Genomic DNA, 19,034 nt, shown 5'->3' on the forward strand with positions numbered 1-19,034 from the left:
TATGACATGGAGGCCCCTGTTTCCCATCTAGCACTTGCAGCAGGCAGCCTTAATCAGTCATGGCTCTCTTCTTCCTCTGAGTTTGGACTCAGATCCCGAATCATTCCCATCTCAGATTCCTTGGCATGAGAGAGAAAAACCTTTTAACCAGCCTGGCTCTACAGCAGTCGGGACAGTCTTCCTGGAGGAGGTGGGATTTCAGAATTTTGTAAAATGGGGGTGAATCACATTAAGCAGATGTGAGGAAAGCATGTTTTGAGTATGGAGTTTGGGGGGGTGTCTGAAGAAGGTCTGTGCCCCGTTCTGTATGTGGCCTGGAAGAGAAGCCTCTGGCTGCCCTGCCTTTCCTGAACCTTCCTTGCAGAGCTTGGGTAAGGCCTCAGGAAGGGCGAGGAATGTGAGAAAGAGGATGAGATGGACGGAAGTGAAGTGAGACGGGGAGAGGTGGGGAGGAAGAGGAACACAACTGTGAGCAGATGAGGTCATCAGGTGAGGGGAGTGGCGCCTGCCCCTTTACCTCCGGATGCCTGAGCAGAGCCAGAGCAGGGGAGCTCTTTCCTCCCCAGGACCTGACAGATTGCTGAGATAACTTAAGCTGGAGAACTTAATTACAGCACTTGCCTCTCGCCCTATGCACCAGCCCCATGGAACGGCAGCTCTGTCTGCCTCCCCTGCCTTGGCTCTGCTGTCCAAGTGTGTGTGGTATGTGTGAATGTGGAGGAGACAAAGACAAGCACCACCTCGTGGTCTCATTCCCCTGCTCAAGAACCCTAAAGTCTCCCTATTGCTCATGCCATGATGGGCAAACTTTTAAAAGTATAGGATCTATTATTTTTGCAGCAGTCTTATGTGAAAAATCATGACAACAAAAGCTGACCCTGAGACCTGGGACTCCTCTGCAGAGCCCTAGGGCTCTAAGGGGTACAGTTTCAAAACCCCTGGGATAAAATCCACAGACTCCTTAGCTTAGCATTCGAAGCCCTTTGTTCTCTTGGTGTTAACCTGCCGGTCCAGCCCCACCTCTTTGCTTTCCCTCTTCCATGCCACTCAATCCAAACCTGCCTTTAATCCCTGGACCCCACTTGCCACTCTGTTCCCTCCATCCCTGACCCCACCCAGGTCCCACCACACCCAATCAGTCCTCGAGTTTCTACCCATTCTTCAAGATCTTACTACTCAAATGACTCCTGCCCCTGAAAGCCTTTCTTGTGTGGGCATCTGGCTCTCAGAATGCTCAGGGAGCTCTGCACTTCTCCGAAGCCTAGCAGCACTTCCTACCTTTTAGCATGGTTATTTACGTACTTGTCTGGTCTCCCTGTTAGCCGGCAAATTCCTTAAAGGCAGAAACTATCTTCTTTATCTCTGTCTCCCTGGCAGTTCCCAGCAGGGTCTGGTGCAGAGAAGGGGCTGAATAAATATTTATTTGTTGAATATCTTTACTGAGTGTCAGTTACAAATGTAGTATTGTACTAGGCAGTCAGGCTGCATGGTGAAAGGCCCAGTCTCTGCCCGCAGCAGGGTCTCCATCTAAGAGAAAATAAAACATGCAAACCGACAGTTGCAATGCAGAGAAAAAATACAGAATGATAGATGTGAGCAGCCCAGAATCCTGCTTAACCCAGCCTTGTGGAGTGGTCAAGGAAGGCTTCAAAGAGGAGGTGATGCTGGGAGAAAAAGGACATGTGACACTGATACTGGTGGGCTGAGGGAGGTCCCCAAACACCGGTGCAAACCAGCTGGTGTCGAGGCTCTTGACACTGTTGTGAGAATGAATTCAAGGATGAGTCAAATAACAGTGAAATCACAGAGATTTATTGCAAAGGAAAAAGTACACACTCAAGAACAGGGAGCGGGAGCATACTCAAGCAAGTCATGCAAGTGGGTCGGGGCTGCTACCTTTATGGATTTCTTTAACTGAGGGGTGGAATATTAATGAAAACTCCTGAAAAAGTGGTGATTTCTTGGAACTGTGGTGCTACTCATTTTTATACCAAATATGGATGTTCTCAGAACTGTCATGGCACTGGTGGATGTGTGATTTAGTGTGTTATTGAGTGGATAATGAGGTCCTAGGTGAAACCTAGATCAAATCCAGTGCCATATTGGGTCCAGTCGGTCTTAGTCAACTTGATTCACACCCTGTTTTTCAGAGTCTTATCAGCCCATAGCCTCTAGTCATGTGAAACTGCTGCCTGGAATTTTTTATTCTTGTCTCAACACCTACCAGGTGGAATGTGTGAGGAACAACACAGCAGACAGAGGGAACAGCATGTGCAAAGGCACAGAGGCAGAAAGAGTATGGCTGGAGATGCCCAGACCTGGGAGTGTGGGTTGGGGAGTGGGAGAAGAGAACTCAAGAGCAGGCAGGGGTGGGACAAAGGAAACACTTGTGGAAAAGTTGGATTGGGAAGTAGGAAGGTAAGCAGCCCTAAGAGATGAGAAATGAGCTAAAATGAGACAGAATGGCAGATGGGAGAGGAGGGAGCTGTGAGACCTTGGGCGGGCTTTTTCTCCTCTCTGGACCTTAGTCTTTTCTGGAAAATGAGCGGTTTGAACCACAGTCTTGAAGGCCCCTTTCCAGCACTAAATTAGAAGTGCTGATGAAGCAGCAGCCAGACAACTGTCAATCAATCAATATCGTGCCAAGAGAAACCAAGTATAATAAGGCGTAGGCTTGGTGGGGTGGTTAGAACAGGGAAGAGCCCATCCGAGAGGGCTCTGTGGGGAAGACCAGGCAGCTGGAGAGTGGGGACGTCACGTGTGAGCCAGGGTCCAGGAGAAGCACTCTGCCTGGATTCCCATATTCACTCCACAACAATTGTGTATGGGTAGGTTTTGTTGGTCCCATTTTGTAGATAGGGGAGCTGAGGTTCAAAGACTAAGTGTCTTGAATTCACGGTGATGATTCCAGGGGCTTCCAACAGAAGAAAGTGGCCCAGTCCCCAGTCACCTCTGCACACATTGCAGGTCTCTTTTCTGGGCCTTGTCACCACCCTGTGGGGCAGAGAAGGAAGGTTAGCCTCATTCTGAGGGTGACTAACTGTCCCAGTTGGCCTGGGACTGAAGGTCTACTATTAAACCTGTAATAGTCTCAGGCAAACCAGGACAAGTTGGTCAGCCTACTTATTCCACAGGTGGTGAACTGAGGCCCAAGTCACCCCTGGCAGGTGGCAGTGCCCTAGGCCCCCAGAGTTTGCCCTACTCTCAACGCACACACACCTGCTGCTTAGGGACCAGCTCAGGAAGGGGGCTGTCCTTCCCAGCCACCCAATTCTCTAGGCTTCATGTGACCTGGCCCTGAGTTGGAGGCCACTGAAGACACTAGGAAAGTAGACAGCATGTAACTGAGTCAGGGAAACCAAGCTAAGACTCAAAGCGCAGAAAGGAAGGGGTCAATTCAGGGCTGAGGAAAGCAGGCTCCTCCTCCAGGGGCGGGTGCCTAGAGGGGCTTGGAATGTGCTCTGCTGTTTCTTCACTCTCCTCCCCACCTGGAAATGCCCTGGCTTTTCCATCAGGGGCCTTGGCTCATGGGACCCAGCTGTGGAGCCCTGGCAGAGCCCCCACTCAGGGGGGTAGGAGTATGAGTTCCAAAGCCCACTCTCTGCCACTAAACCTCTGGGATCTTGAACAAATATCTTCCCTTTTCTAGGCCTCAGTTAAAACAGGCAACAGAAGATGGTCCAAGTCTCAGGAATGTCGTCAAAACATCAGAGATCATTCACGCACAAGTGCCTGGCAGAGCAGTGAGGAAGTCCCACCTTCATGACCAAGCCCACCTCCAGCTCAGGTCTGGGATCATAGCTCAGGGGATCTCTACGACTGGTCCCCAACTTCCAGGCTCACTGCTCCCATGAAATGAGCCCAGGACCAGGGAAATCAGGAGGGCCGGTGGGGCCTAACCTCAGCTGTGTGTTTTGGGCAAGCCTCTCAGCCTCTCTCAGCTTTGGTTCCATCATTGGGGGGAGGGTGGAGTGGGAAAGTTGCAGTTTCCCCAGAGTTATTGTGAGGTTGGGGTGACACTCAGCCAGTACCTAGCACTCCAGAGGCAGCCTCTAAATGTTAGGGGGACCCCATGTCCCCCACCCTACACCTCTAAGGCTGCTGTTTGTTGCAGCTCTTACCTTGCCCAGGGCTGAATGGGCTGGAGGGGTGAGGTGGTTCCCCAGCTTCCCCCCAGAGCCTCCCCTCCCAAAGCCCCGCTCCAAACCCTTCTCCACCCACTGCAGGCCTATGGTGGCACTCACACACTCTCTCTCTCTCTCTCTCCACACACACACACACACACACACACACACACAACGTTCTTACATTCTTTTTGCTAATTGTTTATTAGGAGATGCAGGCGGCTGCGCCAGTGGGAAGGCTCAGCTTGCTCCGCTATAATTAGGATAATGCACATTAGTCATTTAGTGTAACTCTGAGAGCAGCCCCCTCCCCCGCACTCCCCTCCCCCGCTGCTCCTGCTTAGCTGGCTGGGTTCCCAGGCCAGGGCTGTGCAGGTTTGTTCAGGTTCCCTCCTGCGCCTTCTTGGTTGGCCCTGGCTCTACCTCACTACTACTCCGTCCAGCTGTCCCTAAGCCCCCCACCGCCTCCCCCCACTCCAGGATAGGGTTTTCTCTATTTTCTGTCTCCAGGCTTATCTCCTATTTCCTTCCTCTCTGTCCCCTCTTTCTCCGCCTCCCCCTATCTCTTTCTTTGAACCCTAGCTTTCTCTCCCTCTCCCCTGTTCTCAGCCCTTCTCTCTAGCTTCTGCACCCTTGCCTTATTTCGGGGGTCTCTCTCCCTCCCCCAGCCCTCCATGGGTAGGTAGCCCAGCAGAGCAGGTCAAGCCTACGCTCCAGGCCCTGGGGGATTGGTGGCAGTTCTCCTCTCTGGCGTGACTGTAGTAGGTAGTCCAGACCCTCTCCCTGGGGCCTGATCCTCAGGAGGTTGTCCTTGCTGCTGCCTTCCCTGACACCCCTCGCCCCCAAACACAACCCACTCTTTTTGGCTGAGGACTAGGCTGGCAAAAGCAGGCCATTGTCTCCAAAGGCCCTTCCCATGAGCACATCAGTGTGGCCTCTTTGCCTTGTTCCCCCATTCCCTCGTGGTCATCCTGAGATCCGAGAAATTGAGCCCCACAGGAGGCTAGGGTGCTTGGGGGTGAAGGTGAGGGCTCTCAGCATGCTGGCTGGAGCAGGTAGCCCTCTGTTTCATGTGGCCTGAATTGGGCACCGGGCAGCCGGGTGGTAGGGAGTGTCTTTTCCACTAGGAACGAGAGGCTCTTCAACAGTGTCTTTTTGTCTCTAGCCGCACAGCCACTGGCCTCCAGACCTGGTGACAAATAAACCTCCTGACCCCTATTCCTACATCCCTGAGACCCCCACGCAGCCCTTTCCATCACAAAAGGGACCTCACATCAGAGCCCATTACAGCTAGGCAGACTGAGGTCTAGGGCCAAGGGTTTGCCCTGCAGGTTGCTGCTGGGGTAAGGGTGAAGATGGGGTCCCTCCAGTGTTTCAGAAATAAAAGAGCTGTTCCCAGGGGTAAGCGATGCTTGACTAGAAGTACAAAGCCTTTCTTGTCTTCATAAGCCTGTTGATGTCTCTCGTCCTGATCCTGAAATCACAGATGCAGACAGACTAACAGACACAGGCTCACAACTTGCCCGGCAGGCTCACAGAGCAGGTACCGCAGAGGGCCTGGGGTCACAAGCCAGAGCTTCTGTCCCTACATCTGATATCTCTCCTCTGCCTGGACTCTCCATGCAACAACTGGGCCTCCAAACTCCAAGCCCCTCCTGCCTTGGGACCCCTCCAGCCCAGGGACACCAGCCTGTGTTGTACATGTACATGTTGTAGTCCTTGCCCCCAGAGGTCCACATCACCCTATCCTGAACTACTCCTTCTCACCCTCCTTCTCTATCATGTGCTCCGAGGCCCTGCCCCTCAGTGCCATGTGCAGCTTACAGGATCCCACGGGAGCAGAGTCTAGAGGGGAAGGGAGGGACCATGGCCCAGCTGATCTCCCAGGACCAGGGAACCTTTCCTTGGCCTCCTCTTGGGATTGCTTCCCCACAGGGGGCAAGGCTCCAGGGGCCAGAGGAAGGTACCCCTGAGACTAGCAGGGAACTGGGAAACAAGAGCCCTGGTTTTCAGTAAGTCTCTCATACTACCTTGCTGTATGCTTTCAGCAAGTCTTCCCTCCCTGGGTTTCCCCAGGAGCAGGACTAGGAGGCCAGTTCAGGGGCTGTCCTGGTGGCAGCTTCTTGGGGTCTCATGGCCACCTGTCCTTCTGGTACCCTTGTCCTCCTTCAGGCTTTCAGGAAGCAGACCTAGCCCCCAAGTTAGCTGAGCTTGATTCATTCTTTCATTCACCAATCTGTAGTTTAGTACCCCCCTCCCCGATTCCTCTGCCTAGGTCTCTGTGATTTCCTTCCTTCCTTACTCTCAAAGATGGGGAAGTCACACTAAGCAGCAGCCTTGGTCTGGCTTTAGGCTGAGGGAGCAAAAGGAGTGGCCAGTTTAGGATAGATGTCCCAGGATGGGGTACAGCAAGGTTGCCTGCAAGGGGAAGACTGGCACAGATGTGTATGTGTGTGTTAGCAGACACAACCACAACCACCTTCCAGGGCCATCCCAGTCATTCCTTCACTCACTCATTCACTCGACAATCCTCTGTTCAGCACAGACCACGTGTAAGGCTCTGTGCTAGGTGCCAGGGATTAAAAGAAACAGCAGGGTCTCCACCCTTAGTGGCAGGCAAGTTGAGCCTCAATCAGAGCACAGGAGGATTCGCATTGGGTTCACATATAGGAGAGAGGGGAGTCGGTCGCTGGGTCTTGGAGGATCTCTGCCTCCTGACTCAGGAGGCCGTGTGGGGGATCCATTTAATGACGATGATAATAACACTCAGAGAACAGCTAACATTTAAAGAGGGCTTCCTGTGTGCCAGACACCGCTGAAACATTTCACAGGTAATCTTATAACATAGGCATTTTGTTAGCAAAGCAAGTCAGTGAAAAAGGGGCTATTCTCACTCCATTGTACAGTTTAGGAAACTGAGGTGGGGGATGTGAAGCCACTTGCCCATGATCACACAGCTAAGAAATGACAGAGCCAGCCTGACCCAAACCTTTGTGACCCTTTTTTCTCATCTGTAAGGCGTAGGGGTAGGGGAGGGACCCTGACATCCCTTCAGCTAAGAGATGGGGAGTTCCCAGGCAGATGGCAGGAAACCAGAGCTGCTGGGAGTCAGCAGGCAGGAGGTCTCCTGGGAGGGGATTCAGGGCAAAGTGGAGGAGGGGCGCCCCTCCTGCTGGCCCCTCCCCACAGCTGACTTTTATTCCAACATTGGGTTCCAGCCAGGCGTGGGGGTGGGGTGGATGACAGTACTGGGAAGCTGCTTCTCCAGGATTTACAACCTGCCAAGGAGTGGGCAAGAGCCATCTGGGGGCTGCTGGCTGCTGGTGGCTTCAGTGGCTCTTCCTCCCACCCACCCACTGGGGGAGTGGCCACAGCGTGGAGTCAGTGATTATGTATTGCCTGGCTGCATGTCCTTGCTCTGGGGCTCCTGCTGCTCCTAGCCCAGCCCAGGCTGCAGTCACCCAGAGGCACTCAGTGTTGGGAATACAGCGGAGAGAGGAAAGTGGAGCCTCCAAGTTGATGAAGGAGCCACCAGCCTGTGCCAGAGGAGAACCCAGGCTGGTCCTAGAGATGGGTCTGCAGCTTCGTGGTGGGGAAGGTTTGAGGTGATTTGGAGGAGGGAGGAGCTACAGGGCTGGGGATGGGGTGGACATCTCCCTCAGACCCCAGACCTCAGGGAAGCACTCATCCCTCTGTCTCCGGACTGGACCCCTCTTCTCCCCTCTGGCCCAATGTGGCTTACTGCAGCTCCAGCCTGGGGTGGGGACATGCCTGTGGGGACCAGCTTAGATGGCATCTTTGTGCAATTTAGAAAGATACAAAAGCAGCCCCTCACTAGGCACCGGGCTTGGCGAGCAGAGCCGGGGCTGGGTTTTAACCTCTGTTTGCTCCTTGAGCTGTGCATCTTTGTCCAAGACACCAACTGTTCAATAGTATTATACATAGAGGCCCTGTCCTGGTGCTTAGGGAGGGCAGTGTTCAGGGCCCACTGGGCCCCAGTGATCACCTCTCCTTCAGCCAGCTGACTGCTACCTAGTCCAGAACTCCCTGCAGACATAACCCCTACCCACTTCTAGGTCACCCATGTGGCATGCAGATCAGGGACCATCCTCTTCTCCCAAAGAAAGAAGCTGAGGCCCGGAGAAAGGAAAGAAACTGCCCAAGGTTACGCAGCAGATCAGTGACAGAGCCTTCTGGGCCAAATTCTAGAGCCCCTCAACAGCTGGCACTCCTTCCAGCCTCGGTGCCTCTAGGAGGCCTTTGGGACACTGCTCCATGGGCCTGTCATCTCTGTACTTGTCTTATTTAACTTAACCGACCTTGGCAGAAGTCCTGCCTCAGCCAGACAATGCACCAAGTGCAGGAGAAAAACAGGTCAGCACTTCCCTCCTCTCAGAACTAAATAACCAATAAATGTTGAATGAATGAATGAATGAATGAACGAATGAACACTGAGCACCAACTTTGTACCAGAAATTACACCAAGCAAGCAATTTGCTTATTTAATCACAACTCTGTGAAATAGGTTCTAAGATCTTCATTTCACAGGTATGGAAATCGAGGGTCTGAGAGGTTAAGTAACTTGCCCAAGGACACACAGCTATGAGGGAGCTGGAATTTGAGTGAGAGTTTATGTGACTCCAAAGCCAAACAGGTTCTTTCTTCTTTTTTTTAGGATTTCCTCTTTAAAAAAAAATTCTTGGAACAACTTCAAACACTTTCATTTATTTTTAATGGCATTTATTTTTAATGGCATTTATTGTTCCCTTTCTAATTTTACAAGCAATGTGTGTTCATTGCAGACAACTGGAAAATACATAAAAACATAAAGTAAAAAATAGCAATCATCCATAATCCCCACCCCCTAGAGATAACCACCATTAGCATTTTGATACATTTCTTCCCAGTGTTTACATCTTTTTACATAAAATTGGTATTATGCCATATAGCCAGTTTAATGCCCTGCTTTGTTAATTTGCACTATTTTGTGAACATTTTCCCATTCAAGTAAATATTATTTTTGAAAACTTGATCTACAATGGCTGCATATATCCATTTTTATGCATTTGCATTTATTTAATCTAACTCTGCTTTTGACATTTAGGTTGTTTCTAATTTTTTACTATAAACATAGCATTACAGTGAACATCTATGTAAATTTTTTTGTTTTTTGTTTGTTTGTTTTAGAGACAGGGTCTCACTCTGTTGCCCAGGCTGGAATGCAGTGACATGATCGTAGCTCACTGCAGCCTTGAACTTCTGGGCTCAAGTGATCCTCCTGCCTCAGCCTCTCAAGTAGTTGGGACCACAGGTCCATGCCTGGCGATTTTTTTTTTTTTTTTTGAGAGATGGGATCTCGCTTTGTTGTCCAAGCTGGTCTCGAACTCCTGGTCTCAAGCAATCCTCCCTCCTGAGCCTCCCAAAGTGCTGGAATTATAGGAGTAAGCCACCATGCCCGGCCAACATTTTTAAATCTTTGAGCAGATTTCTGTTTATTAGATTCCCAAAGTGGGATTTCTTGGGTCAAAGAGCACGAACAGTTTCAAGACCTTTAAAGCATATTTTGTAATTGCTTTCTAGAAAGCTTACCTAGTTCACCCTCCACCAGGAGGGCAGAGGAATGCACCAGTTCTTTAGCCCCTTGCTAACACTGGGTATCACTGATTTTTTTAAAAATGAAACATCTTTCTCAAGGCCTAGGTTTTTCCCACTGCAACACTCTGCTCCATAAGAACGATTTGGTATCATGGGCTAATAATTCCCCATTTGCCTATGGGGAAATACAGCCCTGGAGAGCAGAAATGACCTGCTAGGTCAGACTTGCCAATCAGCCAAGGAAGAGCAGGCCTGGAACCCAGGCATCCTTCCTCCCAGTTCAGAGCCCTCTTCTTTATACCCTTGGCCTCAGCTTCCTCCACCGCAGGTCTCCTGGGTTGGGGGTGTTTCCCCAGGGCCAGTCCCTCCTACTCCCTTAGGTTATACCACTCCTGTGGTCCTCCAGGTCTGGGTTGGGGTGGGGTCGCTGGGCAGAGCCTGTTCCTGGCCTCTTCATCATGGACCACATAGCACCTGGGATTCTCACCACTGGCACTAATCATGGCTCATGACCCCTCTCATTTATTCATTCATTCATTCATAGATTTGATAAAAAGATGTGTTTTGCATCTATATGGGCCAGGCACTGTTCTAGGCTCTGGGTACTTGTCATCATTAACTATCGGCAACGCCAACATTATGCTGCGCAAGTCACAGCCTCTTCAGCATCTTCACCAACTCTTCCTACTTAGTGCTATGTTCCAAGCATCTGCCATAATAACAACGCCTGGAATGCTTCATAAACATACGGATACCAGGCTTGTCCTCTGGAAATTCTGACTGTATAGGCACTAATCATTGCTCATGCCCCCTCTCATTCATTCATTCATTCATTCGTAGATTTGATAAAAAAATATGTGTTTCGCATCTATATGGGCCAGGCACTATTCTAGGCTCTGGTTACTTGTCACCATTAACTATCAGCAATGTCAACGTTATGCTGTGCAAGTCACAGCCTCTTCAGCATCTTCACCAACCCTTCCTACTTAGTGCTATGTTCCAAGCATCTGCCATGATAACAATGCCTGGGGTGCTTCATAAACATATGGATACCAGGCCTGTCCCCTGGAAATTCTGACTGTATAAGCCTGGGCCCTTCCTTAGGCACTGTTTGCTGTTGTTTTATTTGCTCTGGTTGATTCCTATATTCAGGCAAACCCAGGAGCAAGTGCTAAGAGATCCCTAAACACTGACATCTGGTGTGGATGCATGTGCGTGTGCACACACAGGTGAGCAGGCCAAGCTCCCTCCCAGCACAGCCCCAGCACCCTTGAGCCCTGCTGGCACACCTGCTGTGCACCTGAACCACAAACTCACCAAAGCTAATGACAATTTTTTTTCTGATTTGCAAGTGATTAGTTTTAATTTGGAGACAATTAGAGGTAGAAGCAGGAGGCATCAGATCTTGATTAGAAGCAGGTACATGGCCAGGGGAGCCCCCACCCCTAGCCTGCCTGGCCCTAGCTTCCACAGAGATTCATTTATGTGCCCAATAAGGTAGGGGCTGGCCTCTGCATCTGGGGAGAAGGTTGTCTGGGAGAGGCAGAGGGCCCCTGCTGTACTCCCAGACACCTAAGGCAAGCCTGAGCAGGTACCCCCAACCTCAGAAAAGTATGGAATTGACATTTGTTTAAGCACCCACTGTGTGCCACTTGAGCTGGGCATCTTTGTCCAAGACACCAACTGTTCAATAGTATTATATATAGAGGCCCTGTCCTGGTGGTTAGGGAGGGCAGTGTTCAGGGCCCACCGGGCCCAAGTCATCACCTCTCCTTCAGCCAGCTGACCTTGTACTATGCAAAGCTGGTCCAGCCCCAGTGTCCACCAATATCCCAGTTCAGCTGGCTAGGCAGAGGTATGAAAAACAACTATGTGCCATCTAATGGTGGAGATAGCTTGAGAGACCTCTGTGCAGGCACAGGGACACAGGAGCCAGTGTCTCATGGCCCCAGGGGAGCAATCACAGAAGTGACTAATGAGAGAGTTCCCAGATCACATGCGTTTCACTCATACCAGGACCAGGCTCCTCCTGATCTGTCAGAGTCAGAGCTGGCCAGAGCAGAGCAGTAGCAGAGAGGAGGAGGGGCTGAATGACTAGGATGGTGGCTGTGAGAGGTATCAGAGAAGGCTTCAAGGAGGAGGTGATGCCTGAGCTGGGCATGGAAGGATGACGGGGACCCCCACATCCTCCCACATGCAAGTCTTCTCTTGGGTCTTGTTGGGTCAGATACCCTCCTGCAGAGCTGGTGAAGCCACTATTCATGTATTTGTCTTTTGGGGTTGTGAGAAGAACAGAGCTGGTCCAGTTCATATGGAAAGGGTCCCTTGCTAAGCACAGTCTGGCAGGGGTCGGGGAGGCTGGGGAGAGCTGGGAACACCTCAGTCATCATCATTATCCCCATGTGCAAAAGCTGGATGATCCCAGCCTGTCTTCCTCCCCCTGTATGTTGTCTCTACATTTTACTGGGGAAACTGAGGCTAGGAGGGGCAGAAATACCAAATCCCCATGTATCAGTTTGCTAGGGCTGCCATGACAAAGTTCCACAGGCTGGGTAGCTTAACAGAAATTTATTTTCTCACAGTTCTGGGGGCTGGAAGTCTGAGGTCAAGGTGTCAGCAGGATTGATTTCTGGTGAGGGTTGTCTTCCTGGCTCGTAGACAGCTACCTTCTCACTGTGTCTTCACAACTTCTCTCTGTGTGTGTCTGCATCCTCATCTCTTCTTCTTATAAGGACACCAGTCATATTGGATTAGGGCCCACCCTCACAGCTTAATTTCAACCCTAGTAGCCTCTTTAAGAATCCTATCTTCCAATACAGTCATATTCTGAGATACGGAGGGTTAGGATCTCAAGGGCAGGGCACAGTTCAGCCCATAACACCCAATCATAAGTCAGAGAAGACATGGAGAAGCCCCTTTTCTCAGGAGATAGCAGCAAGGGAGAGGGTCCCAGGGCCAGACCCAAATGACTGAAGACCAAGTCAGAACCCAGGTCATCAGCAGGAAGGCAGCAGGCAAACTGGTCTGCAGGGCAAACTGGGGTCAAAACAGAACTGCAGTCTGGGGGCACAGTGGAGCCAGGGTTCAGAACCAGGCCTACAGAATTGTTATGGACAGCCTGCTGTGGAAGTGAGGGGCGGGCAGGTGCCAGCCTGTGTGTGTGTGTGTGTGTGTCCTCCCAGGTCAGTCTGGAGGGCATAGGCACACCTTAGTGTTGTGCTTCCAAGGTGGGTCCAAGCAGTGCCTTCCACCCCAACCTCTCCTCTCTTCCACCTCCAGTCCTGGCCTGACCTCAGTCTCTGTATTGATCAGCCTCCCTTCTCCCCACCCCACATCTGTCTTCCTTCAAGGAACCTTCTAGTAGCTTTTCCTCCCGTGCCGTGCTCCATGATGTCTGGTGGTCAGAGCTCTGTGCTGAGATGCAGGCCAGAGTGCATGTTAGCGCACGTGTGTGTACACTCAAGCACATATTTAGTGTCTCTGAAAACTTGACAGACCAAGTGATCTGCTCATTCCACCAGTCTTACCTCTTCCCTCTCCAGCCATACCAGAAGGCTTCCAGGGCCTTCTCCACCTCCCAGGGGAAACTGAGGTCCAGAGAGATCAAGCAGGTTCCTTTAAGCTCCAGAACAAGTGAGTGGGAGAGCAGAGATTAGTATTAGGTCTCAGGGACCCACCCTGCTCCAATGCTGAGGAGACTGAAGGGCCCCAGCAGGATGGAGTGGTTCATGGTGGTGATGGGAGAGGCTGCTGTGGGCCACAGTGACATAAATAAAAAATTGCAATGCCCTAATGTCAGCTTTCTGGCTCCCTCTTCTGAATGCCAGCTGTTTTCTTGATACAGGTTACTTCCCCTTCCAGAAACTCAGCTTTCTTATCTGCAAGGTTGCTGACAGGGTCCAGAGCCCCTAGGCCTGGTGCCAGGAGCCCTCCCCTCAGTGGCCACCCAGTCTCCTCTTGGATGCCCCATTGACAAGGAACTCATTACCCTCACAGCATCCCAGTCAGTGCTGGGCTGCTTATTCAGAGAATTTCATTCTTTCAACAAAAATATATTGAGGGCCTGCTATGTGCCAGGCCGTGTTGTAAGCACTAAAATAGAGCAGGGAGTAAAGCCATGTCTGTGCCCCTATGAAACTTAATTTCTAGTTGGCAGAAACAGACACATGCATATAATATAGAGGTAAGTGGTGATAAGTGCTATGAAGAAAATGAAACAGGAAAAGGGATAGAGAGAGATCAGTGGCGGGGATGGGGGAGAGACAGTGCTACTTTAGATAAATGATCAGGAAGATGTCCCTAAACAAAGATTGATGAGAGAGAGAGAGAAAAGAGAGGGGGAGAGAAACATTGAATATCAAGGGGAGAAAATTCAAGGCAGGAGGAACGACAACGCAAAGGCCCTGGGGTAGAAACATTTTCTCAGTATATTCCAAGAACAGCAGATGGTTTGGATGATCCAGGATGTTGGTTTTGCCAGACCAGCTCCTCCCCCCGGGGGTGAGGGGATTCAGGTGGGGCATGCAGTCACAATTCTCCAGTCCCTTCCTTCATGCCCCTCTGAGTCCGGTGCCCATCTGGTGGTCTTTGCCCCTGCTGTGCCTCCAAGGAATCCAGATGGTCAGCCGTGAAGTTGGAACAGTAAGAGAGGGCAAAGGGGACTAAGTGCCACTTAGCAGCTCTGGGGTCTCCAGGGGATGGATAACGAAGGCAGGGCTAGTACCCCCCCACCCTGTCCCTCTGCAGCCTGGATAGTGAGCACTGAGAGCTCACTGACCACAGCTGCCCTTCTCCCAGCCCAGAGGGAGGAGCGTGGGGCCCCACCTTGGCCTCAGCACTCAAAGGCCCTGTACCTCCCCATACATGCAGCAGTGCCCCTGCCCTGAGCTGCTCTGCAGGTCCCAGAGGATGTCCTGTTCTTGGTCTTTCAGCTACTCTTAACATCCCCATGAGGGGGAGGGACTGATGTCACCACCACAACTTTAGAGGTGGAAATTGAGGCTCAAAATGGAAAGCAACTTGCACAGTGAGTCTGTGGCAGGGAGAGGCCTTGCACTTGAGTCCCAAAGCCGGTTGGTTCGCCTGCTTGCTGCTGCTTCCAAAGCAGGGTGAAAATGTGGACCCTGCATTTCCACAGTCGGCCTCGGGGCCAGCATTCCCCAGGCTGCAGGGACACGTTATGAAACCTCAAGCACCAGCCAGAAAAGCTCTCCCTATCTCTGCAAACAACTTCCTGTCCTCACTTGGACTCTGCTGCACACCCCCACCCCACCATCAGCTCCCAGCATTTCTTGCCAGTGATTTCCCCAGTTGGTCCTAAGGGCTGCTCACGTCCTTCCGAGCATGCCACAGGAGAAGTGGTGACAGCACGTGCCACACCTCTTAAAACAACTGACCCCAAGGGCCTTTGTCATGCCCCAAGCCTGTTGCCTTAGTTTTTGAACAAGGAAGATTACTGCAGATTTTTTTTGAAGGATATTGAGACCAGAGCCTCAAGAGCAAGGAATTTTTAGTTCACTGCTTTTGCGAGGAACTGGATGTGAATGTTTCTGAAACTGCCAAGGTTTAACTGACAGTGGTAAAATGATAAATATGCATAAACTGCAAGTAATATCTAGTACTGACTAGGAGTCTCCTCTTTGGGACATAGGTCTCTGCAGATCACTCAGTGTAGATCAGCCATGATTTGTTGAAGGCTTTCTTGGTGCAAGGCCAGGTAGGTAACTAACTCCCACACAGGCAGGATGGGAGGTCCCTTCAGAGAAGGACAAAGCTCTGAGGAAACCCCCAGGAGTTGAGGGCACATCTTGGAGAGCTTCACGAAGGAGGTGGCATTGAAGCTGGACCCTGGAGGAAGATTCAGATTTGGATGTGCACAGATAGGAAAGGAGAGAATCTAATGCAGAGGGTGCAGCATGAGCAAAGGAGGGGAGATAAGGCAGCATCCATGAGTGTGAAGGTCAGTGAGTTGTCCAGTTAAGCCACCAGCAGGGGATTGGGAGGAGGAGTCCTAGGAGAAAAAGGATCCTGACGCCTTGTGTAGGGGGCCCTGAATGTCACACTCAGGTACAAAGTGAGTTTGGATTTTACTTTGTAAGCAGATGGGAGCGCTTCTTTGATATACACACATTTGCATTGTGTTGCACAATTTATAGAGTGCTTTCTTATTTGATTCTGAGAAACAAAACAAATGACAACACAGCCTCCTGCAAGACCAGCATTACTGTTATCATTGTCCTGTTTTTACAGTTGAGGAATGTGACTTGGGAGGTTCTTGGGGAGATCCAAAATAAGATTTCAAACCTCAAACCTCCATTTGGGTTCCTTGACAGTGTCCAACAAGTTTTGGGCTGGGAGTGAGAGGGGCAACAATGTCTGATTTGTGTCCAGGAGAAAAAATACTCTGGCTACTGTGTGGGGGAGGAGAATGCCAGAGAGGAGGGGAGATCCTATTGGCCAGTGTATGTCGTCATAGTGACAGGACTAAGGCCAGAATGGGGGCAGGGAGGGAGGACAAGGGGCAGCCTGAGGTGGAATTGCCAGAAGTTGGCAGCTTCCTTGGTGGGTAGGAAGAGGGAGTTAAGAGGAGGGAGGAGGCCCATGTTTAGGTGTAGGAGACTGAGAATAAAATTTCCTGTTTATATAGTCTGTGGCCAAAGGGAGAAGGGAGAGAGCTGGATCCCTGGGGACCCTACACCAGCTGAGACAGCAGGTACAATACTAAGGAGCTTGGGTTCGAGAGTCAGGGGACCCCAGGTTCGGGTCCCACTGCTGGCCCCTTTGCCCATGTAACTTGGTTAAATTATTTAAATGTCCTGCACCTTAGTTCATTTATCTGTAAGATGTTAGGATTGGCACTCAAAAAGGAAGTTACTGATAGAAAACTGCTCGCGTGGATGGAGATCATAATAATAGGTACCTCAAAGGATTGATCTGAGGATGAAATACCCTAAGGCCTGTCCCACACGGAGCGCAGTGCAGGATACACAGGGATCACGGGGACTCTTTTCAGCACCAGAGTCCACTCAGCCCTCTATGCGCACGACTTTGAAAGTCCTCACGATGGCACTTTGAGGCAGAAAGAATTTTTATACTTGTTTTACAAGTGAGGACGCTGGGGATAGAACTTCCTGAAGGTTCACAAGGTTTTGCGATGGTATTAGCTTTACCCCAATGTCGCAGGTAAATAAATGAAGCAGTGGGTGAGAGGGTAATTCACATACCAGCAAAGGGGGTGCCAGGCTTGGAACTCGGGGAGCCAGGCCTGACCCAGGCTCGGGGCCCACCGGAGGATGGACAGCCAGGCTGAACCTGCCCAGCTAGAGGAGTTGGCAGCCCTCTGTGGGGTGGGAGAGACGGCCTGGGGGCACCCTGGGGCCCCAGCGTGTCCTCTCCTGACCACCCTGGGCCTCTTTCCTCTGTCTGTCCCCAGCCTTTGGCCGCTCCCACCCGGCCAGCCCCAGCCCGCCGGGGCCGCAGGCCAGCCTGGTGCTGCCAGTCAGCTACCGCCTGTCGCACACGCGGCTGGCCTTCTTCCTGCGGGAGGCGCGGCCCCCGTCACCCGCGGTCGCCAACAGCTCTCTGCAGCGCTCCGAGCCCTTCGTGGTGTTCCAGACCAAGGAGCTGCCGGTCCTCAACGTCTCTCTGGGGCCCTTCAGCACCAGCCAGGTGGTGGCGCGGGAGCTCCTGCAGCCGTCCAGCACCCTGGACATCCCCGAGCGCCTGACAGTGAACTGGAAGGTGCGGGCCTTCATCGTCCGCTCGCACGTGCCCGCCTCGCAGCCGGTGGCCCAGGTGCTGTTCTACGTGGCCGGCCGGGACTGGGACGACTTCGGTGTCACCGAGCGGCTGCCCTGTGTCCGCCTGCACGCCTTCCGGGATGCCCGGGAAGTCAAGAGCTCCTGCCGCCTCAGCGGGGGCCTGGCCACTTGTCTGGTGCGGGCCGAGCTGCCCCTGGCCTGGTTCGGGCCCCCAGCCCCCGCTGCACCACCCACGGCCCGCCGCAAGTCCCCGGACGGGCTGGAGCCCGATGCGACGGGGCAGAGCCAGCAGGCCGAGCTCTACTACACGCTCCACGCCCCTGATGCGTCGGGGGGCTGCGGGGGCTCCCGCCGGGGCGCTGGGCCCGGGGTGGGGGCCCGAGCGGAGACCCCTACCCAGCACCCCCTGCTGCGCATCGGGAGCATCAGCCTATTCCGCCCGCCCCCCAGGAGGACCCTGCAGGAGCACAGGCTGGACAGCAACCTGATGATCCGCCTGCCAGACCGGCCCCTCAAGCCCGGGGAAGTGCTTAGCATCCTTCTCTATCTGGCCCCCAACTCCTCCTCGCCCTCCAGCCCCAGCGTGGAGCACTTCACACTCAGGTAGTAGGGAAGATGGGTGGGGATCTGGTTTCCCTTCCAAGATCAAATGCATACTTGACTCCTTGTGGGTGGGTTAGGGGGTGGGGGGACCTCCCAGCTGTATCCCTGTCCAGCATCCTAATCCCGGATCTGTCACTTAGCACTTGAGCAACCTCAAGAAGATACCTCGCTTATTGGAGCCTCAATGCTCTTATCTGTCTAATGGCAACAAACATTCCTGCTCCTATTTCTGGATCTCATAAAAATGGCATCATGGTAAAGAGGAAATATCAGTTTCACAAGCATAGATGTCCAGAATAATAGAACTGGGACTAGAAGGGCTCTTAGGCATTTTACAGACAAGGAGACTGAGGCCAAGGAAGAGAAATGGGGTCCAGAGAACAGCCTCTTGGCTGGGAGCCAAAAGAATCGTGTCTGTGTGTGTGTGTATGTGTGTGTGTGTGTGTGTGTGTGTGTGTGTGTGTGTGTGTGTTGGGACATTTGCCCCAGTCCTAGAGTTGGGAGAAAAATTTTCAGAATTCCTAGCTCTTTCTGTCCTTCTACACCTTGAAAAGGACACAGTTTGCAAACTCAAAAATGCCTTAAATTGTATCACGTCCACCCCAAAAATGATAATATTTCACACTAGGAATCTGTGGTTTGAGTTATGTTGTGTGACTCTGAGGACACCCACCAAAATGCTTCCTCAGCTCCAGGCACTATGCGTGGGACCTGAAACATCACTATTAGCCTGCAGCTTCTTTAAGTCTCCTCGGTGTCCTACCTTCAAGTTTAAATGCTGTCGGAAAGGGTCATGCCTCATTCAGTGATTGATACCTGAATGTGAACATAAGTTAAATCAGTCATCAGAGATCTTGGGCTGCATTAATAGGAGTAGAGCTTGCAGAATTAGAGAGGTGGCAATCACCTTGCTTTAGCCAATGTTCATTGGAGTGCAGCTGAAGTGTTGTAT

At 51.8% G+C, this 19,034-nt stretch overlaps 1 protein-coding gene across 1 annotated transcript in view; it reads left to right on the top strand.

Moving 5' to 3' along the window:
* The window catches only part of TMEM132E (transmembrane protein 132E), a 59,745-nt gene that overhangs the window by 29,404 nt on the left and 11,307 nt on the right, over positions 1 to 19,034 (top strand). The window contains exon 2 of the mRNA XM_024235335.3: positions 17,152 to 18,082. Within this exon, the coding sequence (XP_024091103.2) occupies positions 17,152 to 18,082 (931 nt within the window). The remainder of the gene's footprint in view (positions 1 to 17,151; positions 18,083 to 19,034) is intronic.

The sequence above is a fragment of the Pongo abelii genome, chromosome 19 (assembly GCF_028885655.2).
Source record: "Pongo abelii isolate AG06213 chromosome 19, NHGRI_mPonAbe1-v2.0_pri, whole genome shotgun sequence".
Lineage (NCBI taxonomy): Eukaryota > Metazoa > Chordata > Mammalia > Primates > Hominidae > Pongo > Pongo abelii.